At 57.6% G+C, this 20,434-nt stretch overlaps 1 protein-coding gene across 1 annotated transcript; it reads left to right on the forward strand.

Annotated features, from left to right (window-relative positions):
• Positions 1 to 396: 396 nt before the first annotated feature.
• DEGS2 (delta 4-desaturase, sphingolipid 2) lies at positions 397 to 20,101 on the forward strand. The gene is made up of 3 exons (XM_060097887.1): positions 397 to 478; positions 17,343 to 18,085; positions 19,955 to 20,101. Exons 1-3 carry the CDS (start codon positions 397 to 399, stop codon positions 20,099 to 20,101), a joined length of 972 nt encoding a protein of 323 aa, XP_059953870.1.
• Positions 20,102 to 20,434: the final 333 nt, after the last annotated feature.

Consider the following 20,434-nt stretch of genomic DNA (forward strand, 5'->3'; position numbering starts at 1 on the left):
TTCACTGGCGAGTCTGTAGGGGCAGGGATGGCAGGAGCGCGAGTGGCCCTGGGCCGCGCGGAGAGAACTGGTGCTCAGCCGCGGTGGGGGGGGGGGGGCTCAGTGAAACCGAGGGAACGGGGCGTCGCCACACAACGTGGGGTCCGGGGACTCTGCACGGGTTGCGTCCTAACAGTCTCATTTTCCAGCCGAGGTAACTGAGGCTCCGAGAGCCCCGGGGACCCGCCTCTGCCCCGACACAAGGCCGCGCCCAGGTCTGGTGGCAGTGGCGCTCCCGGCCCCGCCCCCAGAGGCCCCGCCCCCGGAGGCCCTGCCCCGAGGCCGAACTGGTCCTCGCGCAGAGCAGGGAGACAGGTGGAGGGGAGCCGAGCCCTGAGCCGCGCTCCCGGCCCCACCATGGGCAACAGCGCGGGCCGCAGCGACTTCGAGTGGGTCTACACGGACCAGCCGCACACGCAGCGGCGCAAGGAGATGCTCGGTGAGCTCGGGCCCCAGGTGGGGACAGCCCTGGGGCCGTCTGGTGTCCCGGGCCAGCCCGAGCCCAGGGGGTCGCTCCTGCGGCCCGGATGCCTAGCAGGCCCTCCCCTACCTCTGCTCCAGAGAGGGTAGGAGCGCCACTCCCCCTGCCTCAGCGTCCCCGGCTCGGGTTTCCTGAGGGTCCCCAGCTCCGGCCTGGAAGTCCCCTCGCGTCTCTGCCTCTGTCCTGGGATCTAAGACCCGAGGATCCCAGCGCAGATCCGCGCGTCAGGGGAGCGCGTCTCAGCTGCTCCATCCTGGCTGTGGGACGCGAGCCACTCCCAGGGCCGGGACCAGGGCTCGAGCTCTGGGGAGAGGTCGAAGCGCAGAGGTCGGCCCCAGGGACTGTCTGTGTACGGGATGCGCCGCCCCGCCTTCGAAGGCAGCTCCGCAGCCACCTGTCCTCCGCCGCACCCCCGGGCTCCGATGTGCGCTGGGCGCCGGGGTCCCGGCGGCCCAGCCGGAGAAGCCGCCAAGCCCACCCCCAATCCCGGAGTTTAGGGCAGAATGAGCGCCTCGAAGGAAGCAAACGCTGAAGCAGAGAGACAAGTTTTTTAAAAACAAAGACTGCACCAAAGAGTCTGTCCTTTTATTTTATAGCCTAACACACGGTGGCCCCCCTCTCTGTCGTTTAGTGTCCCGGGAGGTCATTTTTACCTACGTGGTCACCCATCCTTTGGATTCACCCATCCTGATGGGCTCCATCCGTCTCTCAGGAAGACCCAGGATGTACAGTCCTTTACCTGCAATTAGGGGTTAAAGGGCCCGCACCTCCAGAACAGCTTTTACTAGGTGCCACCAAATCGCCTTTGCAGTGCCGGGCCAGCTTCCAGCAGGGTGGACATGTTCCCCTGCCCCAGAATCCGTCGCCATTTCACCACACCCTCGCCTACACCTGGGGTTGGCAAACGTTTTTAATTTTTACCAAGCAGATTGACAAAACCATTTCATTATGGGTTTAATTTTTAATTTGATGATTGGTTTCAATGTTTAATTGGCCATTTAAATTTTTTTTTTCTCTTGGCTTGGTCTTTTGCTGTTGGTGTTAGAGCTCTTTGTATAGAGGCTTTTAACCCTTTGTCTTATACATTGCAAATCTTTTTCCCTTTATAGTCACAAAAGCTTTTTTGTTTTTTTTAAAAATGCATTTGAATAGGTTGGCTTTTTTTTCTTTAGAATTTTCCCTTTGACGTCTTCCTGCCCCACCCCAAGGCTAGGGAAATATCTGTCCTATTACCTTTCAGACACTGGATGCACCGAGTGGTTAGTGTATGACTGTGCCCTGCTGTTGCTGGGGTTTCGGGGCCTAGAGACCCCTGGGTGGGTCTGTAACGTCTGTGGTTTTCTCCTGTGAGGTAAGCAATAACCCAGCACTATTTACGCCTGCGAACTTCCTGCAGGTGGCTCAGAGGGCGCTTGGTGATCATCTGGTCCTCCCTCCCCCACAGAGCACTCTCAGCAGTTTCAAGGCAGGGCTGTGTTTCCTTCCCCTCCCCTGGCTGTCCCCCACCTCCCCCTGGCACCTGGCCCCAGGTGGAGAAGGCTGCGGGATGTATCCTGGCCCATAGAGCTGCCTGGAGGGATCCAGACATTCTGGGTTGCAGACTTACTTTCCCAATCTGCATAATGGGCACCATCATCCTTTCTGGAGGAGTGGGTATGAGGATAAAAGGAGAGCATGGGTGAGAAGGTGCTCACTCTGGTACCCAGCACGCCAGGACATGGAGAATGATCTGTCTCTCAAGAGGGAAGCCACGGACCCTGGAACCAATCCAGGAAGCATCCTGGACAGGGTGGCTGGGAAGCCTGGAAGACTTGGAGGAGAGGGAGGTGACTTGGGTCAGGGTGGGAACAGCACCAGTTCTCAAGGGCTGACTCTCCAGGGAGCTTTGCAGATTCCCTCTGTGCACCGGGTGCTGTGGATTCCTCCCCACGCGTCCAGTTTTTTTTTTTTTTTTTTTTTTTTGTGGTATGTGGGCCTCTCACTGTTGTGGCCTCTCCCGTTGTGGAGCACAGGCTCCGGACGCACAGGCTCAACGGCCACGGCTCACGGGCCCAGCTGCTCCACGGCATGTGGGATCTTCCCAGACCGGGGCACGAATCCATGTCCCCTGCATCGGCAGGAGGACCCTCAACCACTGCGCCACCAGGGAAGCCCACGCGTCCAGTTTTGAGCTAACGAACTTGGAACGTGCCATTCCCCCTCCCTCTCAGGCGTGTGCGCACGCTGTTCTCCGCCTGGGGGACCTTCCCCGCTACCCTGCCCCACTCACTCTTGCTCAGCTCTCCCTCCTGTGGGAATTACCCTCCCCCCCCCCCCCCCCGCCCCGAGCCTGGGCCAGGGGAGGGTGCTTCAGGGGGATTCCCGTCCACTGCTCCAGCCCATCGGGTCCTTATCTCTCTGGGGCACGTTCCATGGCTCTAGACCTTGTCTGTGAGCTGATCTCGTGGCAAGGACAACACCCACTCATTAGTCATGTGACCCTGGGCAAGTCAATAAGCAGATGAGGAAACTGAGGTTTGATTGAGTTAAAAGGGGTGAATTGTAGCACTTTCTTTATGGAGTTGTGCAGATTTTTAAAAAAATATCACTTTTATTTATTTATTTTTAAAATATTTATTTATTTATTTGGTTGCAACAGGTCTTAGTTGTGGCTGGTTGGCTCCTTAGCTGCGGCAGGCAAACTCTTAGTTGCGGCATGCATGTGGGATCTAGTTCCCCAACCAGGGATGGAACCTGGGCCCCCTGCACTGGGAGCGCAGAGTCTTAAACACTGTGCCACCAAGGAAGTCCCTGTTGTGCAGATTATATGAGGTGGTGTTCATGCTTAGCCCAGCACTCACTCAACAAAATGTTAGCTGCGACAATAATTATTACCTCTTGTAGAAAGGCCCGTGTTTTCCCCAAGGACAGGCAACGCCTTTCCATCTCTGTTTTCCTGAAGCTTGTGCTGTTCCCAGCCTGAGGGAAATCCTATGTGTAACCGTCAGCCTGTCTTTACAGAGGAGGCCCCAGAGTGGGGCTCAGGGAGCGGAAGTGACTTGCCTAGGGCCACACAGCTCAGTGGCCACAGAGGCCAAGTTGGTATTCAGGCAGGGATGTGCTCCAGTCCCAGCCAGTTGGCTGCTGTGGCCCACACCAAGCTCCTGGGGGGCCGCTGGATGCTCAAAGATCCTAATCTTGAAGTCAGAACCCAGGAAGTCCTCGCGTAGAGCTGGTTGCCGTGCTCTTCGCGTGGGACCAAAGTCCATCTCCAGATCCTGCCTGGATGGGGACGTGCCTTGCAGGCCAGGGCTGAGGCTCCCTGTGCTGTGAGGGCAGGAACGGAGCCGGCGAGACTCTGGTCACATTGGAGATCGGAGTCCAAGCCAGGGGTGCCCAGTGGAATAAGAAGCAGGGTTTGAATTTGTCTTTTCAAAAACAAATAGCTTTGTGATTTTTTGTTTCTTTGTGTGTTTTACCATGTATGTGCCCTTTCATAAGGAAAAAGAAAATCAAATAATCAGAGGAAAGCAAGGAAGTGAGACTCTGGCAGTTGTTGGATGATTTGCTCACAAAAGGCCCTGGGGTGGGCGCAGGGGTCTCTGAGTGGTGAGTGGTAAAATCCAGAACAGAACTGGCCGACGCTCTCAGGCGCATCCGTGGAGGCTCCTCACCCAGCCACAGAGATGCTGGAGCCAGGGGTGGAGGGCCGGCCAGCCACATGGCCACTCTCTCCCGCCCCTGTCCTTGCTGCAGTCAGCCTTCTCCTCGTCCTCCAGGCGGGCTGCAGCCTGTGTCCACCCAGCTCTGAGATGCCCACAGAAGAGAGAGAGGTGCCTCTCTCCCCTTCTGCCCTGAGTAGCCCGTCCTCCCCTTGAGCCAGCTCATCTCTGGTCAGAGCTGTGAGTCCTCTGATTGGCCAGTGGGCGGGGGGCTGTGATGGGCAAGCTGCACGGTATCACGTTGTGACGTCAGAGAGTTGCAGCTCTCTGAAAAAGGGGTGCTGTGAGCCTAAGTTGGGTGGGGAGGGAGGGGTGCTGGGTGCATGGGTGCACAGCAGCACAGACAATAGGTGATCCTTGGGACCCTATTTTTTAAAAAATATTTATTTATTTATCTGGGTCTTAGTTGCGGCATGTGGGATCTAGCACCCTGACCAGGGATTGAACCCAGGCCCCTGAATTGGGAGCGTGGAGTCTTACCCACTGGAGCACCAGGGAGTCCCTCTAGGACCCTATTTGAGCTGACTGTGTCCTCCCTGGCTTGAATCCTCCAAGGGCTTCGCTTCCTAAAATCTCATCTCTGCTCTGCGTATTGGCATCCCCATGCTCTGGCCCCTGCCCTTTCTCCTTACTTTCTGCTCTCTAGCCACTTGGTGGAATATACCCACCATCTGTCCATTTCCTACTTCATGGCTTTTGCAAATGCTGTTTCCTCTGCTTGAATTCTTTTTCCCTACTCTTCGTCTACGGAACTCCTATGCATCCTTCAGGTCTCAGCCTAAATATCCTTTTCTCAGAAACACTGTCTAACAGCGCGTGCCCTCACACACGGTATGCTGGGAAATATTAAACAATCAACTGAATCTCTGGAGGGAACAAAAGACCCTGATTCGCAAATTGGCATTTGCCAATTTTTATAGCAATTTCCGTCATGCCCAATTTCAAACTACCAACATGCATCGCCGCCCACGGAGTTGGGGCGAGAGCGGTATATTTGGGGGCTTGACAGCGGCAGGCATAGGCTGGTTGCCCACACCACAGTCCACCCCCGTCTCTGCCGCCCAGCTATTCCTCCCTTATCCTTCTGTGGGGTGCTGTGCACTGTTACCTTGTGACCTTTGCTCCCATCTGTAATTCTACATTGATTTGTGGGGTGATAGCTTTGTCTGACTCTCCCACTCGACTCTGAGCTTCCCAAGGGCAGGGCCGGGCCCACCTCCACCAGTGCCCTTCCCAGCGAGGCTGAGTGGGGCAGTAGGCACCTGCCAAAGCTTGAGCATCTCTAGTCCAACCTGCCACGACCGTCGCAGGGTTCCCCTCCCTCCAGAGGTGCCAGGGACCTGTCAGCCACAGCTCAGAGCACGCGGTTTAATCCTTGCCAGCTGGAGAGCAGGGAGACATCCCGTTGTTTTTTTTTCCCCCCTAATATCTATTTATCTGTTTATTTGGCTGTGCTGGGTCTTAGTTGGCATGCGGGATCTTTAGTAGCCGCACACTGGATCTTTTTAGTTGTGGACACGTTGGATCTTTAGTTGCAGCATGTGGGATCTTTAGTTGTGGCATGCGAACTCTTAGTTGCGGCCTCTGGGATCTAGTTCCTTGACCGGGGATTGAACATCGGCCCCCTGCATTGGGAGCACAGAGTCCCAGGCACTGGACCACCAGGAAAGTCCTGAGACATCCCGTTTTAATTGGCATTTCTGAGCTGATTAGTGAGGCTGAGTGTTTCTTCCATGATTTCACTGTCTTTCTCCTTATGTGAATTTTCGACTCATGTCCTTTTTCTATCGGAGGAGCCCTTTTCCTGGATCCCTAGGAGTCTTTTATACATGACTTGTAGTGGCCCTGCTTTTGCCACATGTAACAAGAATCTTCCCATGTCTGTCCTTTGTCTTTTCACTTGGAACTTTTTTTTTTTTTCTTGAGGCAGGGTGCACACTGCACATCACGTGGAAACTTAGTTCCCTGACCAGGGATTGAACCCGCACCCCTGCATTGGAAGCGTGGAGTCTTAACCACTGGACCACCAGGGAAGTCCTGGAACATTTTTTTCATTCGTTTAGTTTCTCCCCCACCTTTTTTTTTTTTTTTTTTGGCCTTACAGACATTTGCATTTTTTTTTTATGCAGGGCAGGACCCTGGGAAGTTAGGCCCCTTGCCTAAGGTCACCCAGCCTGGTTAGGGTTAGGACAGGGCTCTAACTTGGTGACTCCGGCCTGCGCCTTTATTCCACCCTCTTCTCCACCTGGGACCTGAAGAGAGCCTGTCCCCCTCCTGTCCTCCCTGGCACGTGACCCACGGGCAGTCACCAGCTCACGTGGCCCCGGCCTCCGTACTGATGTGTGTGCTGTGCGTTCCACCTGGCCTGCTTCTAATCCACATTCTTTAATTCGTACCAGCTTTTATGAGGTGTGATTTACATGCCATAAAATTCACTCATTTTAAAGGCACAGTCCAGTGATTTTTTAGTGAAGTTACACAGTCTAGTTTTAGAGACTTCCCCTCACCCCGGAGGTCCCTAGGACCACTTGCAGTCACTCGGCAGCCCACCCTGTATCCTTAGAGCCACTCCTCATCCCTCGAGTTTCGGCTCGAGCGTCATGGGACTTGGTGTGTGTGTCCTCTCTAAGCCCGTCCTAGTCGGGACACACCACTGTGCCCCACACGTGTGTCCCACTCGTGTGCCTCCCACCCGCCCTGAGCCTGCGAGCCCCTCCCACCTCTGGGGCCTGGGGCTGGCTCGGCCCAGACCTTCGGCAAATATTTGTCCGGGAATCAAGAGCAGGTTGGGCAGGAGGTGGGTGAGTGATTCCTGAAGGCACTTTGGGCCGCTTCCCTGGTCCCCCCGGAGCACCGCCCACACTGACCAGCCAGGCTTAGGCTTGCCTTTGGGCTCCAAAACCGGAAAGGAGGGGGCGAGGTGGGGCAGGGCAGGCGGCTTAGGAAGCACTGGGGCCGGAGCTGCAGGGGAGCCGTTCAGGAAGGAGGGGATGAAGAGGGCTTGGGTGCCTTTGCTGTAGAAGCTGTCAGAGGACAGGTGCTCAGCCACTGCGGGGAGAGGGAAGGTGCTCCGCACGGCTTGTGGCGGGACAGGGTCAGACAGGCGCTGGAGGCAGGTGGGCACAGCGAGCTGATCGACACGATGGAATATTCAGGCTGGAGGGCGCTTGGTGGTGAAAGGCGGTGACGGGGCCCCCCTGGAGCCAGCGGGACTGTCCTGCGGTGGCACCTGACCTCCCTGGGGAAGCGGTCAGGGTATCTAGCCCTAGATGGTGCCCGGCCCGGGTGTGTGGAGGATCCAGAGTGGGGAGAAGCCCCGTGTGCTCCTGGGAGCCCTGGAGGAGGCCGGCGAGAAGGGACCTCATCGGGGCCGGTCAACAGGGGCTGCGTGGGGGGGCCTTGCTCCCTGCGGAGGGCGAGGGCCCGGAAGCCCCCCCTGCCTGGCTGCCTGTTTCTGCCGTTTCCTCCCCACCACGCGTGGCACAGCAGGATTTGTCAGGAAGGCTTCTGGGAATAACCAGGTGTCCACGGGTAGACTGTTCTTTGGGGTCAGTGTAGGGTGTCGGGGTCAGGCTGCTTCCCTCTGGCAGGCTCCTCTCCTGAGCCCTCTGGGTCCTCATGAGCAAGTCTGCCACGTATGTAAATATATGTAATGCATGGAAATGTTCACATCTGCTGGAGCCAAGCTCCCCAGCACCTCGGGGCCTACGGCCTCCTCTCTGTTGTCCACCCAAGGCCCATGTGCCCTGGGGAAGACCCCATCTCCAGGTCCTCACAGCCCAGGGTTGTCAGAGTGGGTGCCTTAGGGACGGAGAGTGAGGAAGCTGGCCCAGAGAGGGACAGGGGCTGGCCCAAGGGCACGCAGCAGTGGGACTGAGCCAGGCTGCAGTGAGGCTCTCTTGAACTGGGACCCAGGATTTTCTCTGGGCGCTCTGCCCTGATGACATAGCCCAGCTCCAGGAAACAGGTCCTCTCGGGGCTGAGGAATCCCTGTGGACTCTGGAGGAGCCAGTGGAAAATTAGGTCATTTCACCATGTGGTGGAAGCTCTGCATGCTCATCTCTAAGATGGGGGGACGGTCCCCTCCCAGGCAGGGTGGTGAGGGCTGCACGAGTGTGTGTCAGATGCCGGGCACGTTTCACCTGCTGAGCACCACGTCCACCCCCGGGCTGCGGCCACATCCCGCAGGCCTGAAGTCGGGGGGTCCTGAGGTCAAGTCTTGGCTCTGTCGGCCTTGCCCTGCCTTGTCAGACCCTTCCCTGGGCCTCCGCCCCTCCTTTCTGTGTCATGTCTCGACAGTGTGACTTCTAGCAATGGTTGTTTTCGTGGGCAGCTGCCTTGGGTCCCGCCCAGGCTGCTGCTGGAAGGCCATTTGCATGGGTCTGTTTGTCTCCGGTTCCATGTGGCCGTCCATGCGGGCTCCAGGCTGCCCCACTGGAGCAGAGAGCCCCTGAGGCGTGAGTGCCCTAACCCAGCTTCTCTGGTGCTCTGTGCTGGAGGCCTGAGCAAGCAGGGTTCCCCCCCGACATCCGCTCAGATCCCCCGGGGGCAGAGCCTGGTCAGGCTGGGCCAGGTTTGGGTGTTCAGCCAGGCCCGGAGGGCTCCTCGTGGGGCTGCCAGGGCAGTCTCGCCCCCCTCTTGGGCATCCCACCTCTCCTGGGGCCCAGAGAACGTGGAGCCATCAGCTTTCCCCTCCCCAGCCTCATCCCTGAGCCCCAGAAGAGGCGCCCCTCTGTCAGGCCAGCACCCCCGTCAGGCCAGCACCCCCTGGCCTTCTCTGCGCCCCCCGCCCCCCATCTCTGTCCTTCTGCAATCCGCTGGCCCCAGTCTCTCCCATCTCACCCCCCGAGCCAGCCCTCCCTCCCCAGGCCTACGCTTGGCCTCACCTTCTCACCTCGCCTCCTGCTGAAAAGCTTCTTGCTGGGGCCCCCAGGGCCTTGCTAAGTTCGGCCTTCCTTGCCGTGACCCTCCTTGACCCCCGGCAGCTGGGCACCCCCAAGCCCACGGCTCCATTTATCCCAAGCCCAACTTGCACCCAGTGACCTCATTAGGCCTGCCTGGCTGGAGGGCCCCACAGCATCTTCTCAGGGAGGCCTCTAGGCCTCCCACCTCCTCAGGGACCCAGAAGCCCTGGAATTGAAAAGGTTCGATGTTTGCTGTTTCGCTTCAGTGAAGCTGGAGTCTTCGTCCAGCAGGCGGTAGCTGAGCTGGTGAACCAGCCTGACCTGCTCACCAGCGCGGCTGGGGTGGGTCCGGAGGGGCCCCACTGCTTAGATGGCGCCTTCCTGGGGTCTCCACTGAAGGCCAGGGGTATTCAGCGAGGTCTCCGAGCCACGCCACCCATGGAATCCGCTGGGCTCCTGGCCCCCTGGCCGCTGTCTGAGCCCCCGTTTTTGGCTTGCCTGGCTTGCTGGGGCTCCTCCTCCCCTCACTGTGATCTGGACAGGGCCTCCGGACAGGGTGGGGGTGATCTGGAGCTTAAGAGCTTGGCCCCTTCTCGGGATCGCCCCGGAGCTGCCCAGCATCCAGCTTGTGCGTTGGCCGCCTTTTTCCGTTGCTTCCAGCAGGATGGCTGGGCCCAGTGACTATCGTGGCCGGGGAGCATGGGGCCTTTTCTCATAGGTTAAAGCAAGCCTGGGACCAGATCACCTGCAAGATCGGCCCACAACCCCAGAGGTCAGAAATGGGATGTTTTTTACTCTCAGGTCAGAAAACTGTATTTAATAACAACAGTAGTAACAGCTCCCAGGGCTCAGAGCTGTTATCCCAGCCTCGCCAGAGCCTGGATGGGCAGGTCGGGGTGTCGGCCCCATTTCCCAGATGTGGAGACCTAGGCTGGGGCAATGCTGTGGCCTGCCCAGTCGGCCAGGGTGAGGGGCTGGGGACCAGGCACCCCAGGCTGTGTTGAGGCCGCACCCGAGTCCCTGGGAAACTGCCAGGAAAGGAGGAAGGGATGCCCCAGGATGGTCTCCTTTGCTTCCACTCATGCACGACTTACTGGCCTTGTATGACAGACGGAGCACCAGAGGCCCACCATCTGAGGTCACAGCTGCTGGGCTCTGTCACTGCCCTTGCCTCTGAGGGGTACGGGGGTGGCCTGTTTGCTGGCCTGGATCCCTGAGCTGGGGTGCTTGTCCCTGCTAGCTTGCCGGTCTGTGCTCACCTGGTGCAGGTGTGGCCTGTCCCAGGCCTGGCCTCCTTCCAAGGGGAAGATGGAGAGACGCACCCTCTGGAGGCTGGTGGCCTCTGGCTGCCTGGCTGAGCTCCCAGGTGTGCCTGGGCAGGTGAGGGCCTGGCCCCTGGTTGCCCAAGGGGCGAGGCTGGTGTCCAGAGGCCACCTCTGGTGGGCGGGAGGCTGATGGAGCCCTGCAGCCTGTGGTCCCGACCTGACATTCAGGTATGCAAATGTTCGGGAACTCTGCATGTGCTTTCCTGGGCGCTGGGCGAGAACATTCCTGAAGGCTGGGTTGCGGGCCATCCTTCTTGCCCTGGCGTCGTGAAGACACTTCCATCCTCCCCTGCTCCACCTCACTGTGGCTGCTGGATTCCCACTCCCTCAGGCCTCTCAGCTCCCCCAGTGGAATCACGCATCTTCCTGGGCACCACTGAGGCCCACCTTCTGAAGTGTGCCCGCTCACTCTGACCCCCTTTGGCAGCAGGAACAAGCTGGGATGAGGCCTGCCCCCTGCCCCCCTCCCGAGTGGGGCCAACACCCCAGGTTGGGGTCCTTTTGTCTCCTTTGCCCCACCTGGCAGGGTGAGGCTGGGCAAGCGCCATGTTGGCTGGTCCACCTCGGCCAAGGCTGGCGGGCAGTGGCGCCCTTGAGGGGCAGGGTTGAATGTGAGTCGCCCAGTGCCAGGCCAGTGCAGGGATGGGGCAGTGAGGTTATCCGGGCTGTCGGAGCCCCGGGGTTTCCTCATCCCCCGTCCAGTTGCTGTGCGTTTCCTAGAGCTGCAGAGACAAATGACCACAAACAATGCGCTTGTTATCTTACGGTTCTGGAGGTCAGAAGTCTGACCCGGGTCCCACTGGGTGAAGTTTCTTCTGGAGGCTCCAGGGGGGAATCTGTTTCCTGGCCTTTCCAGCTTCTGGAGCCGCCTGCGCCCCTCGGCTCGTGGCCCCTCGATCTTCACAGCTGGCGAGGCCGGTGGAGACTTGCACATCCCCGGACCTCCTCTCCTGTCGCTTTCCCACTGCCCTGAGCCTGGGGTGACGCTGTGCCGCCAGGATACTCCAGGCTCTCCTTGCTGTTGTGAGGTCGGCAGACCAGCACCCTGGGTGCAGCCTGACTTCCAGTGTCCCTCAGAAGCTGACCGATTCACAGTGAGGGGAGTAGGACCTGGATATGTTTGGGGGGCCCCTGTTCTGCTCACCCCAGTTGCCAGGCTCTCCCTCCACCTTGTGAGCTGGTTCCAGGTGGCAGGGCCTTGGCACCCCCTTCCCTGCATCTTCCTCCACCTGCCTGGGGCAGCGAGTATCCTTCGGGGCCTCTGGCCTTTCTGGGACAGCCAAGTCGCCTCCCACACGCAATGCAGGGACAGCCCACTCGGCCGCCGTTGGGCCACGAGGCCCGGGAGGAGAGCGCCACACAGCCTCATCCCACCCCCGCTGTCCCCGGCATCCCCGTTTTCGGGCAGCATCCTGGCCGCCAGCCCTCACGGTGCACCTTGTTGGGTGGTCGTCAGAAAGCGCAGATTCATCTGGGTGTCTGCTCCTGGCCGGGCAGCCTGAGCTTTCCGTGCCTTATCTATTCATCCTCCCAGTGACCCATTTATGGTTCAGAAACGAGCCTTGGAGCTGACATAACCTGCTTGGAGCTGGGATTTTTTTTTTTTTAAACTTAAAAAAAAAATTGTGGTAAAGGATAACATAGAATTTGCCATTTTTTTTTTTTTATTTTACAAATTTAATCAGTTATACATATACATATGTTCCCATATCCCCTCCCTTTTGCGTCTCCCTCCCACCCTCCCTATCCCACCCCTCCAGGCGGTCACAAAGAACCGAGCTGATCTCCCTGTGCTATGCGGCTGCTTCCCACTAGCTATCTATTTTACATTTGGTAGTGTATATATGTCCAAGCCACTCTTTCACTTTGTCACAGCTTAGAATTTGCCATTTTAACCGTGTGTGAAGCATGTGATTTGGGGGCATTCGTGACTTTCACGGTGTGGTGCAGCCATCACTACTAGTTCCAAAACTTCTTCATGACTCGAAACAGAAATTCTACAGCCATTACCAGTCACTGCCCACCCCCCCGCCCCCCAGCCCTGGAAACCTCTACTTTCTGGTTCTGTGAACTTGCCTGTTCTAGATATTTCACGTAAGTGGAATCGTACGGTATGTGGCCTTTCCTGACTGGCTTCTTTCACTCGGCATCATGTCTTCAAGGTGCATCCGTGTTGTGTGCAGCCTGCGGTACTCCTTCATGCCTTTGTTTTTGGGGGGGTGGGACGTGCTGCTAGTTTATTTGGGAGTCAGTTCCCGGGAGCAGGACTGGGGGAGCCGGCGCTGTGACAGAGAAGCAGCAAATGCAATATAAGGGCTTTTACAATTGAGGTACAGGGCCTCCCTGGTGGCGCAAGTGGTTGAGAGTCCGCCTGCCGATGCAGCGGATACGGGTTCGCGCCCCGGTCTGGGAGGATCCCATATGCCGCGGAGCGGCTGGGCCCGTGAGCCATGGCCACTGAGCCTGCGCGTCCGGAGCCTGTGCTCCGCAACGGGGGAGGCCACAACAGTGAGAGGCCCGCGTACCGAAAAAAAAAAAAAAAAAAAAAAAAAAAATTGAGGTATAATTGACCTATAGCGTTATATTAGCTTCAGGTGTACAACGTAATGATTTTAAAAAAAAATTCTTATTGAAATATAGTTGATTTACAGTGTTGTGTTAGTTTCAGGTGTACAGCAAAGTGATTCAGTTATACATACATATATATAAAAATATATATATATAATTTTTCTACATTCTCTTCCATTACAAGTTATTACAAGATATTGAGTAGAGTTCCCTGTACTACACAGTAGGTCCTTGTTGATTATCTATTTTATGTATAGTAGTGTGTGTATATATATATATATATATATATATATATTTTTTTTTTAAAGAAGATGTTGGGGGTAGGAGTTTATTATTTTTGCTGTTCTGGGTCTTCGTTTCTGTGGGAGGGCTTTCTCTAGTTGTGGCAAGCGGGGGCCACTCTTCATCGCAGTGCGCGGGCTTCTCACTATTGCAGCTTCTCTTATTGCGGAGCACAGGCTCCAGACGCGCAGGCTCAGTAGTTGTGGCTCACGGGCCCAGTTGCTCCGCGGCATGTGGGATCTTCCCAGACCAGGGCTCGAACCCATGTACCCTGCATCGGCAGGGTACATATATTTTAAAAAATATTTATTTACTTATTTGGCTGTGCCAGGTCTTAATTACGGCGTGTGGGATCTTTAGTTGTGGGATGCGGGCTCTCAGTTGCAGCGTGCGGGATCTAGTTCCCTGACCAGGGATCAAACCCAGGCCCCCTGCATTGGGAGCATGGAGTCTTAACCACTGGACCACCAGGGAAGTCCCAGTAGTGTGTATATTTTAATCCCAAACTCCTAATTTATCCCTCCCCCACCAACACAGTGATTTGATATGGAATACTGTGAAATGGTCCTAACAAGTCATCATACACAGTTACAAATTTTTTTTTTCTTGATGAGTTCTTGGATGACAAGTTCTTTTTTTTTTAATAGACCTTTATTGGAGTATAATTGCTTCACAATACTGTGTTTTTCTTGTACAACAAACTGAATCAGCCATATGCATACACATGTCCCCATATCCCCTCCCTCTTGAGCCTCCCTCCCACCCTCCCTATCCCACCCCTCTAGGTCATCGCAAAGCATCGAGCTGACCTCCCTGTGCTACGCGGCTGCTTCCCACCAGCCACCTACTTTACATTCGGTAGTGTATATATGTCGACGCTACTCTCACTTCGCCCCAGCTTCCCCCTCCCACCCCAAGTCCTCAAGTCCATTCTCTATGTCTCCCTCTTTATTTGGATGAGAAGTTCTTGATGAGAACTTTCAAGATCTACTTTCTTAACAACTTTAAAATATGCAACACAGTATTGGGCCTCCCTGGTGGCGCAAGTGGTTGAGAGTCCGCCTGCCGATGCAGGGGATACGGGTTCGTGCCCCGGTCTGGGAGGATCCCATATGCCGCGGAGCGGCTGGGCCCGTGAGCCATGGCCGCTGAGCCTGCGCGTCCGGAGCCTGTGCGTCCGGAGCCTGTGCTCCGCAACGGGGGAGGCCACAACAGTGAGAGGCCCGCATACCGCAAAAAAAAAAAAAAAAAAAAAAAAATATGCAACACAGTATTAATAACTACAGTCGCCATTCTAGACATTACATCCCCACGTCCTACTTATTTTGTAATTGGAAGTTTCACTCCTTCCTAAGGCTGAATAATATTCCATTGTGTAGAGAGACCATATTTTGTTTAACTGCTCATCAGTTAACAGATACTTGGGTTGCTTCTACCTTCTGGCTATTGTGAGTAGTTCTGTGAACATGGGTATGCAAGTTTCTGTTTGTGTCCCTGATTTAAATTCTTTGGGGTATATATTTAGCAGTGGAATTGCTGGGTCTTATGGTAATTCCATGTTTAACTTTTTGAGGAACCACCCAATTGTTTTCCACAGTGGCTGCACCATTTTCCATTCCTACTAGCAACATACAAACAAGGGCCCCCATTTCTCTGCAGCCTTGTCAGCACTTGCTATTTTCCGTTTTTTGAGTGTGGCCGTCCTAGCGGCTCTGAGGTGGGATATCACTGTCGGGCTGACTGCACCCCTGATGACTGATGGTTGCTGAGCATCTTTTCATGTGCTTAGAGAAACAGGTGCACATCTTTGGAGAAATATCTATTCAGGTCCTTTGCTCATTTTTTATTGGGTTGCTTGTCTTTGTTTTTGGGTTGTAGGAGATCTTTATATATTCTTGTAACCCTTATAACCCTCTTATAATTCTTATAACCCTTATCCAGAGCTGGAATTTGAACCCTTTCTGAACGCTGCTCCCTTCCAACCCCCCTGGAGATGCTGTGGCCCCCTGGGCCCCTGTTAATCAGGGCTGAGGTTTGTTGCCAGGCCTGGGCTTCGCTTGCTCTTTCCCAAGTTCTGCTTTGACACTTGTGCTGTGACCACCATCCTTCGGGACCTGATTAGGTGGTGTCCTCGGCAGCTTTGGGGAGAGCTCCCGGGATCCAAGGGCCCGGGCAGTTTTGCCGAGCTTGGAAGCCTGGCGGGTGGCCCCAGCAGTAGGGGGAAGGAGGCTGGAATGGGAGTGGGGGGTAGGGGTGTGAGGTTTGGCCACCCCCCCAAGCAGTGCTCACTTGGTTGGAGCCCAAACCCCCGCAGCCGCCAGACGAGGTGAAGGCTCGGTGGGAGGGCTGGTGTGCAGATGGCAGGGGCGTCAGTGCTGCTTGGGAGACTCTGGGCTTCCTGGGCAGAGGTTCTAGGATGTGGGAACCCCGACGACCGCCCCCCTCCCCAGCATCTCCAGCAGACGCAGGCTGTCCCACCATCAGGCTGCAGGACCGGTATGTGGAACACATACCCTGTGAGGCACATCCTGCCCACACTGTGTCACACTGGGACCCAGAGGCCCAGAGAGGGTGGGAATGTACCATGGCCACACACAGCAAGATCAAGACTGACCTCGAGATGGGCTTGTGGCACCACCATAGCTTGGGCAGGAAGACTCTGAGCCTGAGTCTCCCCTCTGGGGCAGAAGTCCTTGCCCTTGTTGTGTTTCTCCTTGCACACCCCCAGGGACAGGCAGCTCACCACCTATGAAGCAGCCTGTTCCATTGCTGGGTGGCTCTGACAGAAAGTTCTCTGGGCTGGGAGGAAGAAGGCAGCCCTGTCACATGCTTCCCATTCTGAGCACAAAAGGGCAGCGACTTCCTGGGTCATGAGGAGGGAAGCGTAGGCCAGGATTTGACCTTGGCCTGGCCGATTCCATTTGGGGCCCAGCCTCTGCTGCAGCCCTGGACACCCTCTTCACAGGCCAGCCTGAGGCCACCCAGCTGCTGGATGGGTAGGAGGGGTGGACACTGAAGGTACCGGAGACAGGTACTGACTGTCCTAAGGGTGCCTGGGATGAGCCCTGCCCTCGCCGGCCTGGATCCCAATCCCTGTGTCAGGATGCTGGCTCCACCTGAGGGCCTGTCTCCTCTGCCGGGGAACCAAGGGACACAGCAGACCTGGAGTGGGAGGGTGACTGTCCCCTTGAGCATGGGATGCCCCCCGGCCCTGTCCCTCCGTGCCCCTGGATACAGCACCAGCTGCCTCACCAGCCTTAAGCCTGCCAGCCCCCTCCCACCAAGCAGAGGTTTCTAGAAGGCACTGCTCTCTTGCCCCAAGGCCCCCACCCAACCCTGTTCTCTTCCGGCTGCTCCTCCTCGGCTGGGAAGGCCCTCCCTGCTTGGGCAACTCCCACTGCCATTGTTTTTTCCTTTTCTGTAAAACAAAATACAGAAAAGTACAAAAGATACTATAACAAACACCCACCACCCAAAATAAGCGTATTCAACATTTTATCATATTTCCTTCAGATCTTGTTTGTTTTACGAACTGCAACACCCAAGACAAAGCCAGAGCCCTCCACATTCCCCTCCCCCAGCCGCCCTGCCCCCTCCCAGGGGCCCCTCTGGGCTCCCTGGAAGCCCGCAGCAGCCAAGCAACCGGACACAGCACCGCGTGCACGGAACCTGTGGCTCTCGGCAGCTGTTTGATTTTGGGAATTGTGTTTCTGTGGCCCCTGCTGACGCCTGCTCTTTGTTTAGGCTGGTGACAAAGACCCCCACCCTGGGGAGTCTCCCCAGAGCCCCCTGGGTGGTGGGGGGAGACGGGTCTGCCGGCCTCCCTCGGCACGAGCACAGGCGAGGCTGCTTCTAGGCCCAAAGCCCAGTGCCAGATCTTAGAGTGACTCTCCGTGTCACTGCCTGGGGGCTTAATGGATGGTGGAGGAAAGGAGAGGGAGGGAAGACGGCAGGAAAAATTGAAGCGGGGAGGAGGGGAAGCATGCATCTGGGACCACGCGGCCAGCGCACCCCTCACCTTCTCTCCCGGTCCTCCCTGCAGCCAAGTACCCGGCCATCAAGGCCCTGATGCGGCCGGACCCTCATCTCAAGTGGCTGGTGCTGGGGATGGTGCTGGCGCAGCTGCTGGCCTGCTGGCTGGTGCGGGGCCTGGCATGGCGCTGGCTGCTCTTCTGGGCCTATACCTTCGGGGGCTGCGTGAACCACTCGCTGACGCTGGCCATCCACGACATCTCGCACAACACGGCCTTCGGCACGGGCCACCCTGCCCACAACCGCTGGTTCGCCGTCTTCGCCAACCTGCCCTTGGGTGTGCCCTACGCCTCCTCCTTCAAGAAGTACCACGTGGATCACCACCGCTACCTGGGCGGCGACGGGCTGGACGTGGACGTGCCCACGCGCCTCGAGGGCTGGCTCTTCTGCACGCCGGCCCGCAAGCTGCTCTGGCTGGCGCTGCAGCCCTTCTTCTACTCGCTGCGGCCGCTCTGCGTGCACCCCAAGGCCATGACCCGCATGGAGGTGTTCAACGCCCTGGCGCAGCTGGCGGCCAACGCCACCATCTTCACCCTCTGGGGGCTCAAGCCCATGGTCTACCTGCTGGCCAGCTCCCTACTGGGGCTGGGCCTGCACCCCATCTCGGGCCACTTTGTGGCTGAGCACTACATGTTCCTCAAGGGCCACGAGACCTACTCCTACTATGGGCCCCTCAACTGGATCACTTTCAACGTGGGCTACCACATGGAGCATCACGACTTCCCCAGCATCCCGGGCTGCAACCTGCCCCTGGTATGTGGCCATGGTCGCAGGGCTGCGATGGCACCTTAGCGGGACGTGGGGGAACCCGGGGAGGGCTTTGGGCCACACTCTGGCCTTTCTCTCGTGCTGATCACGGGATGGCTACGTGCTCACTTGGGATCCCCAGGGCAGAAGGAAGGGCCACCTGGCACACGGAGTGCCTGGCTGGAGAATAGGAAGGTGAATTCGGGGGTGGGGGCGGGGCAGGGGCTCAAGGGGCATTTTACAGTTCAGGCTTCTTGGTTTAATGAAAACCCGTTTGAGCACAGCTATGCTATTCACTGGCTGGCTGTGTGTCCTGGGGCAAGCCGCTTGCCCTCTCTGTGCCTCAGCTTTCTCTTCTGTAAATGGAGCAGCAGTAACGATACTGCAAGTGAAGCACCTCCCCTTCCTGACCCTGTCCCTCCGCATTTCTTGTCCTGTGACCCTTCAGGGGCCCCTTCATGGCAGAGAGGACAGGGTGGCCCTTGCCCTTTGTGACCCAAGGGGCTTGGCCCGAGCTGACTCAGAGTGGAAGCCCCTGGGCTGGCGCCTCTGTCTTGGGAGACCTGGGTTGGAGAATTTCTAAAGAAGGAGGGAGGGGGAGGGAGGAGGGGGAGGGAGGAGGGGGGAGGCGGAGGAGTTGTTGTTGTTGTTCCGGTCTGGCACTGGTCGGTTAGAGCAGAAGTGACCGCGCACAGGGGGTTGGAGATTGTGGTGGTGGGAAGGGTGTCTGAGTGTGCGAGACTGTGTGTGCGTGTCTGTGCCCACATTCCTGCACGTGATTAGGTGTGCCTGTCCATATGTGCCTGTCTGTGAGTGCATGTTCACCCACTCGTGTGCCGGAGTGCAAGTGAGCACTGGTCTGGGTGTGCAGGTGTTTGTGCCGTGGCCCACGTGACTCTGGAGTCTGACAGCCTGCGTGTCTACCCTGGCTGTGCAGGCACCCCCCACCCCCCGCGCCCAATGGTACTGAGGTCCCGCTCTGTGCCGGGCACCATCTCACCGAAGCCTCACCACAAGCCTACGCAGCATTTCAAGCCCATCACACCCATTTCATGGACGCGAAGGGAGAGGCTCAGGGAGCAGGGGTCCCCGACTCAGGAAGCAGCAGAGCCTGAATCTTGACCCAGGATACTCGCAGACGCAGCTGCTGTCAGCTGTGAGCCTTTCCTTCTCCCAGGCCAAGGCAAAGGCTCCCTGTCCCTGCCGTGCGTGCCCCCTCATCCCCCTTAGGCCCCCCTTTTCAGTTATAAGGCAGGCCCTGTGCACCTGGTGCGTCCTCTGTGGGGGGGGGGAGGCCTCCCCTGCAGTTGGTATGGATGTAGGTGCTGAGGCTGGAGCACTTCTTGGAGGAGGCGGGCTGAGGGTGTCAGGTGTAGAGAGGGGCAGGGAGCTGGAGGGGGAAATGACAAGTCCTGAGGCTGGCAGGAGGGCGACGGGGTGGGAGGATGGTGGGAGCCAAGGTCAGAGGGGTTTGCAGGTCCGAGAGGGCACCAAACGCTGGGCCGAGGTGCATGGACGTGATCTTGGTTCAGCAGGACTCGGCCACCCCGAGGCTCCTGGATCAGAAACTCGGTGTGTGGGCTCCGGGGAGGGGGTGTGTGCATTTTAACTCCTCACCCCCATTTGGGGCAGGGGCCTCAGCGCCTCTTGGTGGCCCTGGCGAATGGCCCCTCCGCTTTCGGGCAGCGCCGGGTGGCCTCCTGCCCGGCTGGCCTGGACACGGGTACCCTGGGAGGTGACAGGGTTTCGTGTGTGCTTACGTGGTCTGTGTGCTCACGTGTGTCTGTGCGCTCATGTGGTCTGTGCTCACGTGTGTCTGCGCGCACGTGCGCCTGTGGCTGTGCGCAGCCTCTGACCCACGTGCCCTCTCCGCAGGTGCGGAAGATTGCGCCCGAGTACTACGACCACCTGCCCCAGCACTACTCGTGGGTGAAGGTGCTCTGGGACTTTGTGTCCAAGGACTCCTTGGGGCCCTACGCCAGGGTGAAGCGGGTGTGCAAGCTGGCGGAGGACGGCCTGTGAGCCCGATGGTAGGCGCCCTGAGTGCACGGACCCTGCTGCTCGTTGGCCCTGCTGCCTGCGCCTCAGTGCCCGCGCCTCAGGGCCTGGCGGGAGCAGGACCTGTGCTCTCTGTTTGCTGCCTGGCCTTGCCCCACCCACCTGCTGCAGGGCTGGCCATCACCTGTCCCCAGGGCGTGTAGTGCCCAGAACTGGTTTGGCTGCATTTGGTTCCCGCACCCTAGGCTGCTGTTCTTGTCCCCCTGGAGTCCCGAGACCACGCCTGGAGACAGCAAGCACGGGTGGCAGCCTGGAGAAGCTTGGTGTGCACGTAGACTGGTGACCGCAGGCCAGGCC

Source organism: Mesoplodon densirostris, chromosome 4, assembly GCF_025265405.1.
Source record: "Mesoplodon densirostris isolate mMesDen1 chromosome 4, mMesDen1 primary haplotype, whole genome shotgun sequence".
Classification (NCBI taxonomy): Eukaryota; Metazoa; Chordata; class Mammalia; order Artiodactyla; family Ziphiidae; genus Mesoplodon; species Mesoplodon densirostris.

What these genes read in the sequence shown, in the direction of transcription:
- DEGS2 (XM_060097887.1), top strand. Translation starts at nt 397, where the DNA reads ATGGGCAACAGCGCGGGCCGCAGCGACTTCGAGTGGGTCTACACGGAC. An exon ending in GCGGCGCAAGGAGATGCTCG is followed by an intron (nt 479 to 17,342) that starts GTGAGCTCGGGC and finishes TCCTCCCTGCAG; the next exon opens with CCAAGTACCCGGCCATCAAG. An exon ending in CGGGCTGCAACCTGCCCCTG is followed by an intron (nt 18,086 to 19,954) that starts GTATGTGGCCAT and finishes CCCTCTCCGCAG; the next exon opens with GTGCGGAAGATTGCGCCCGA.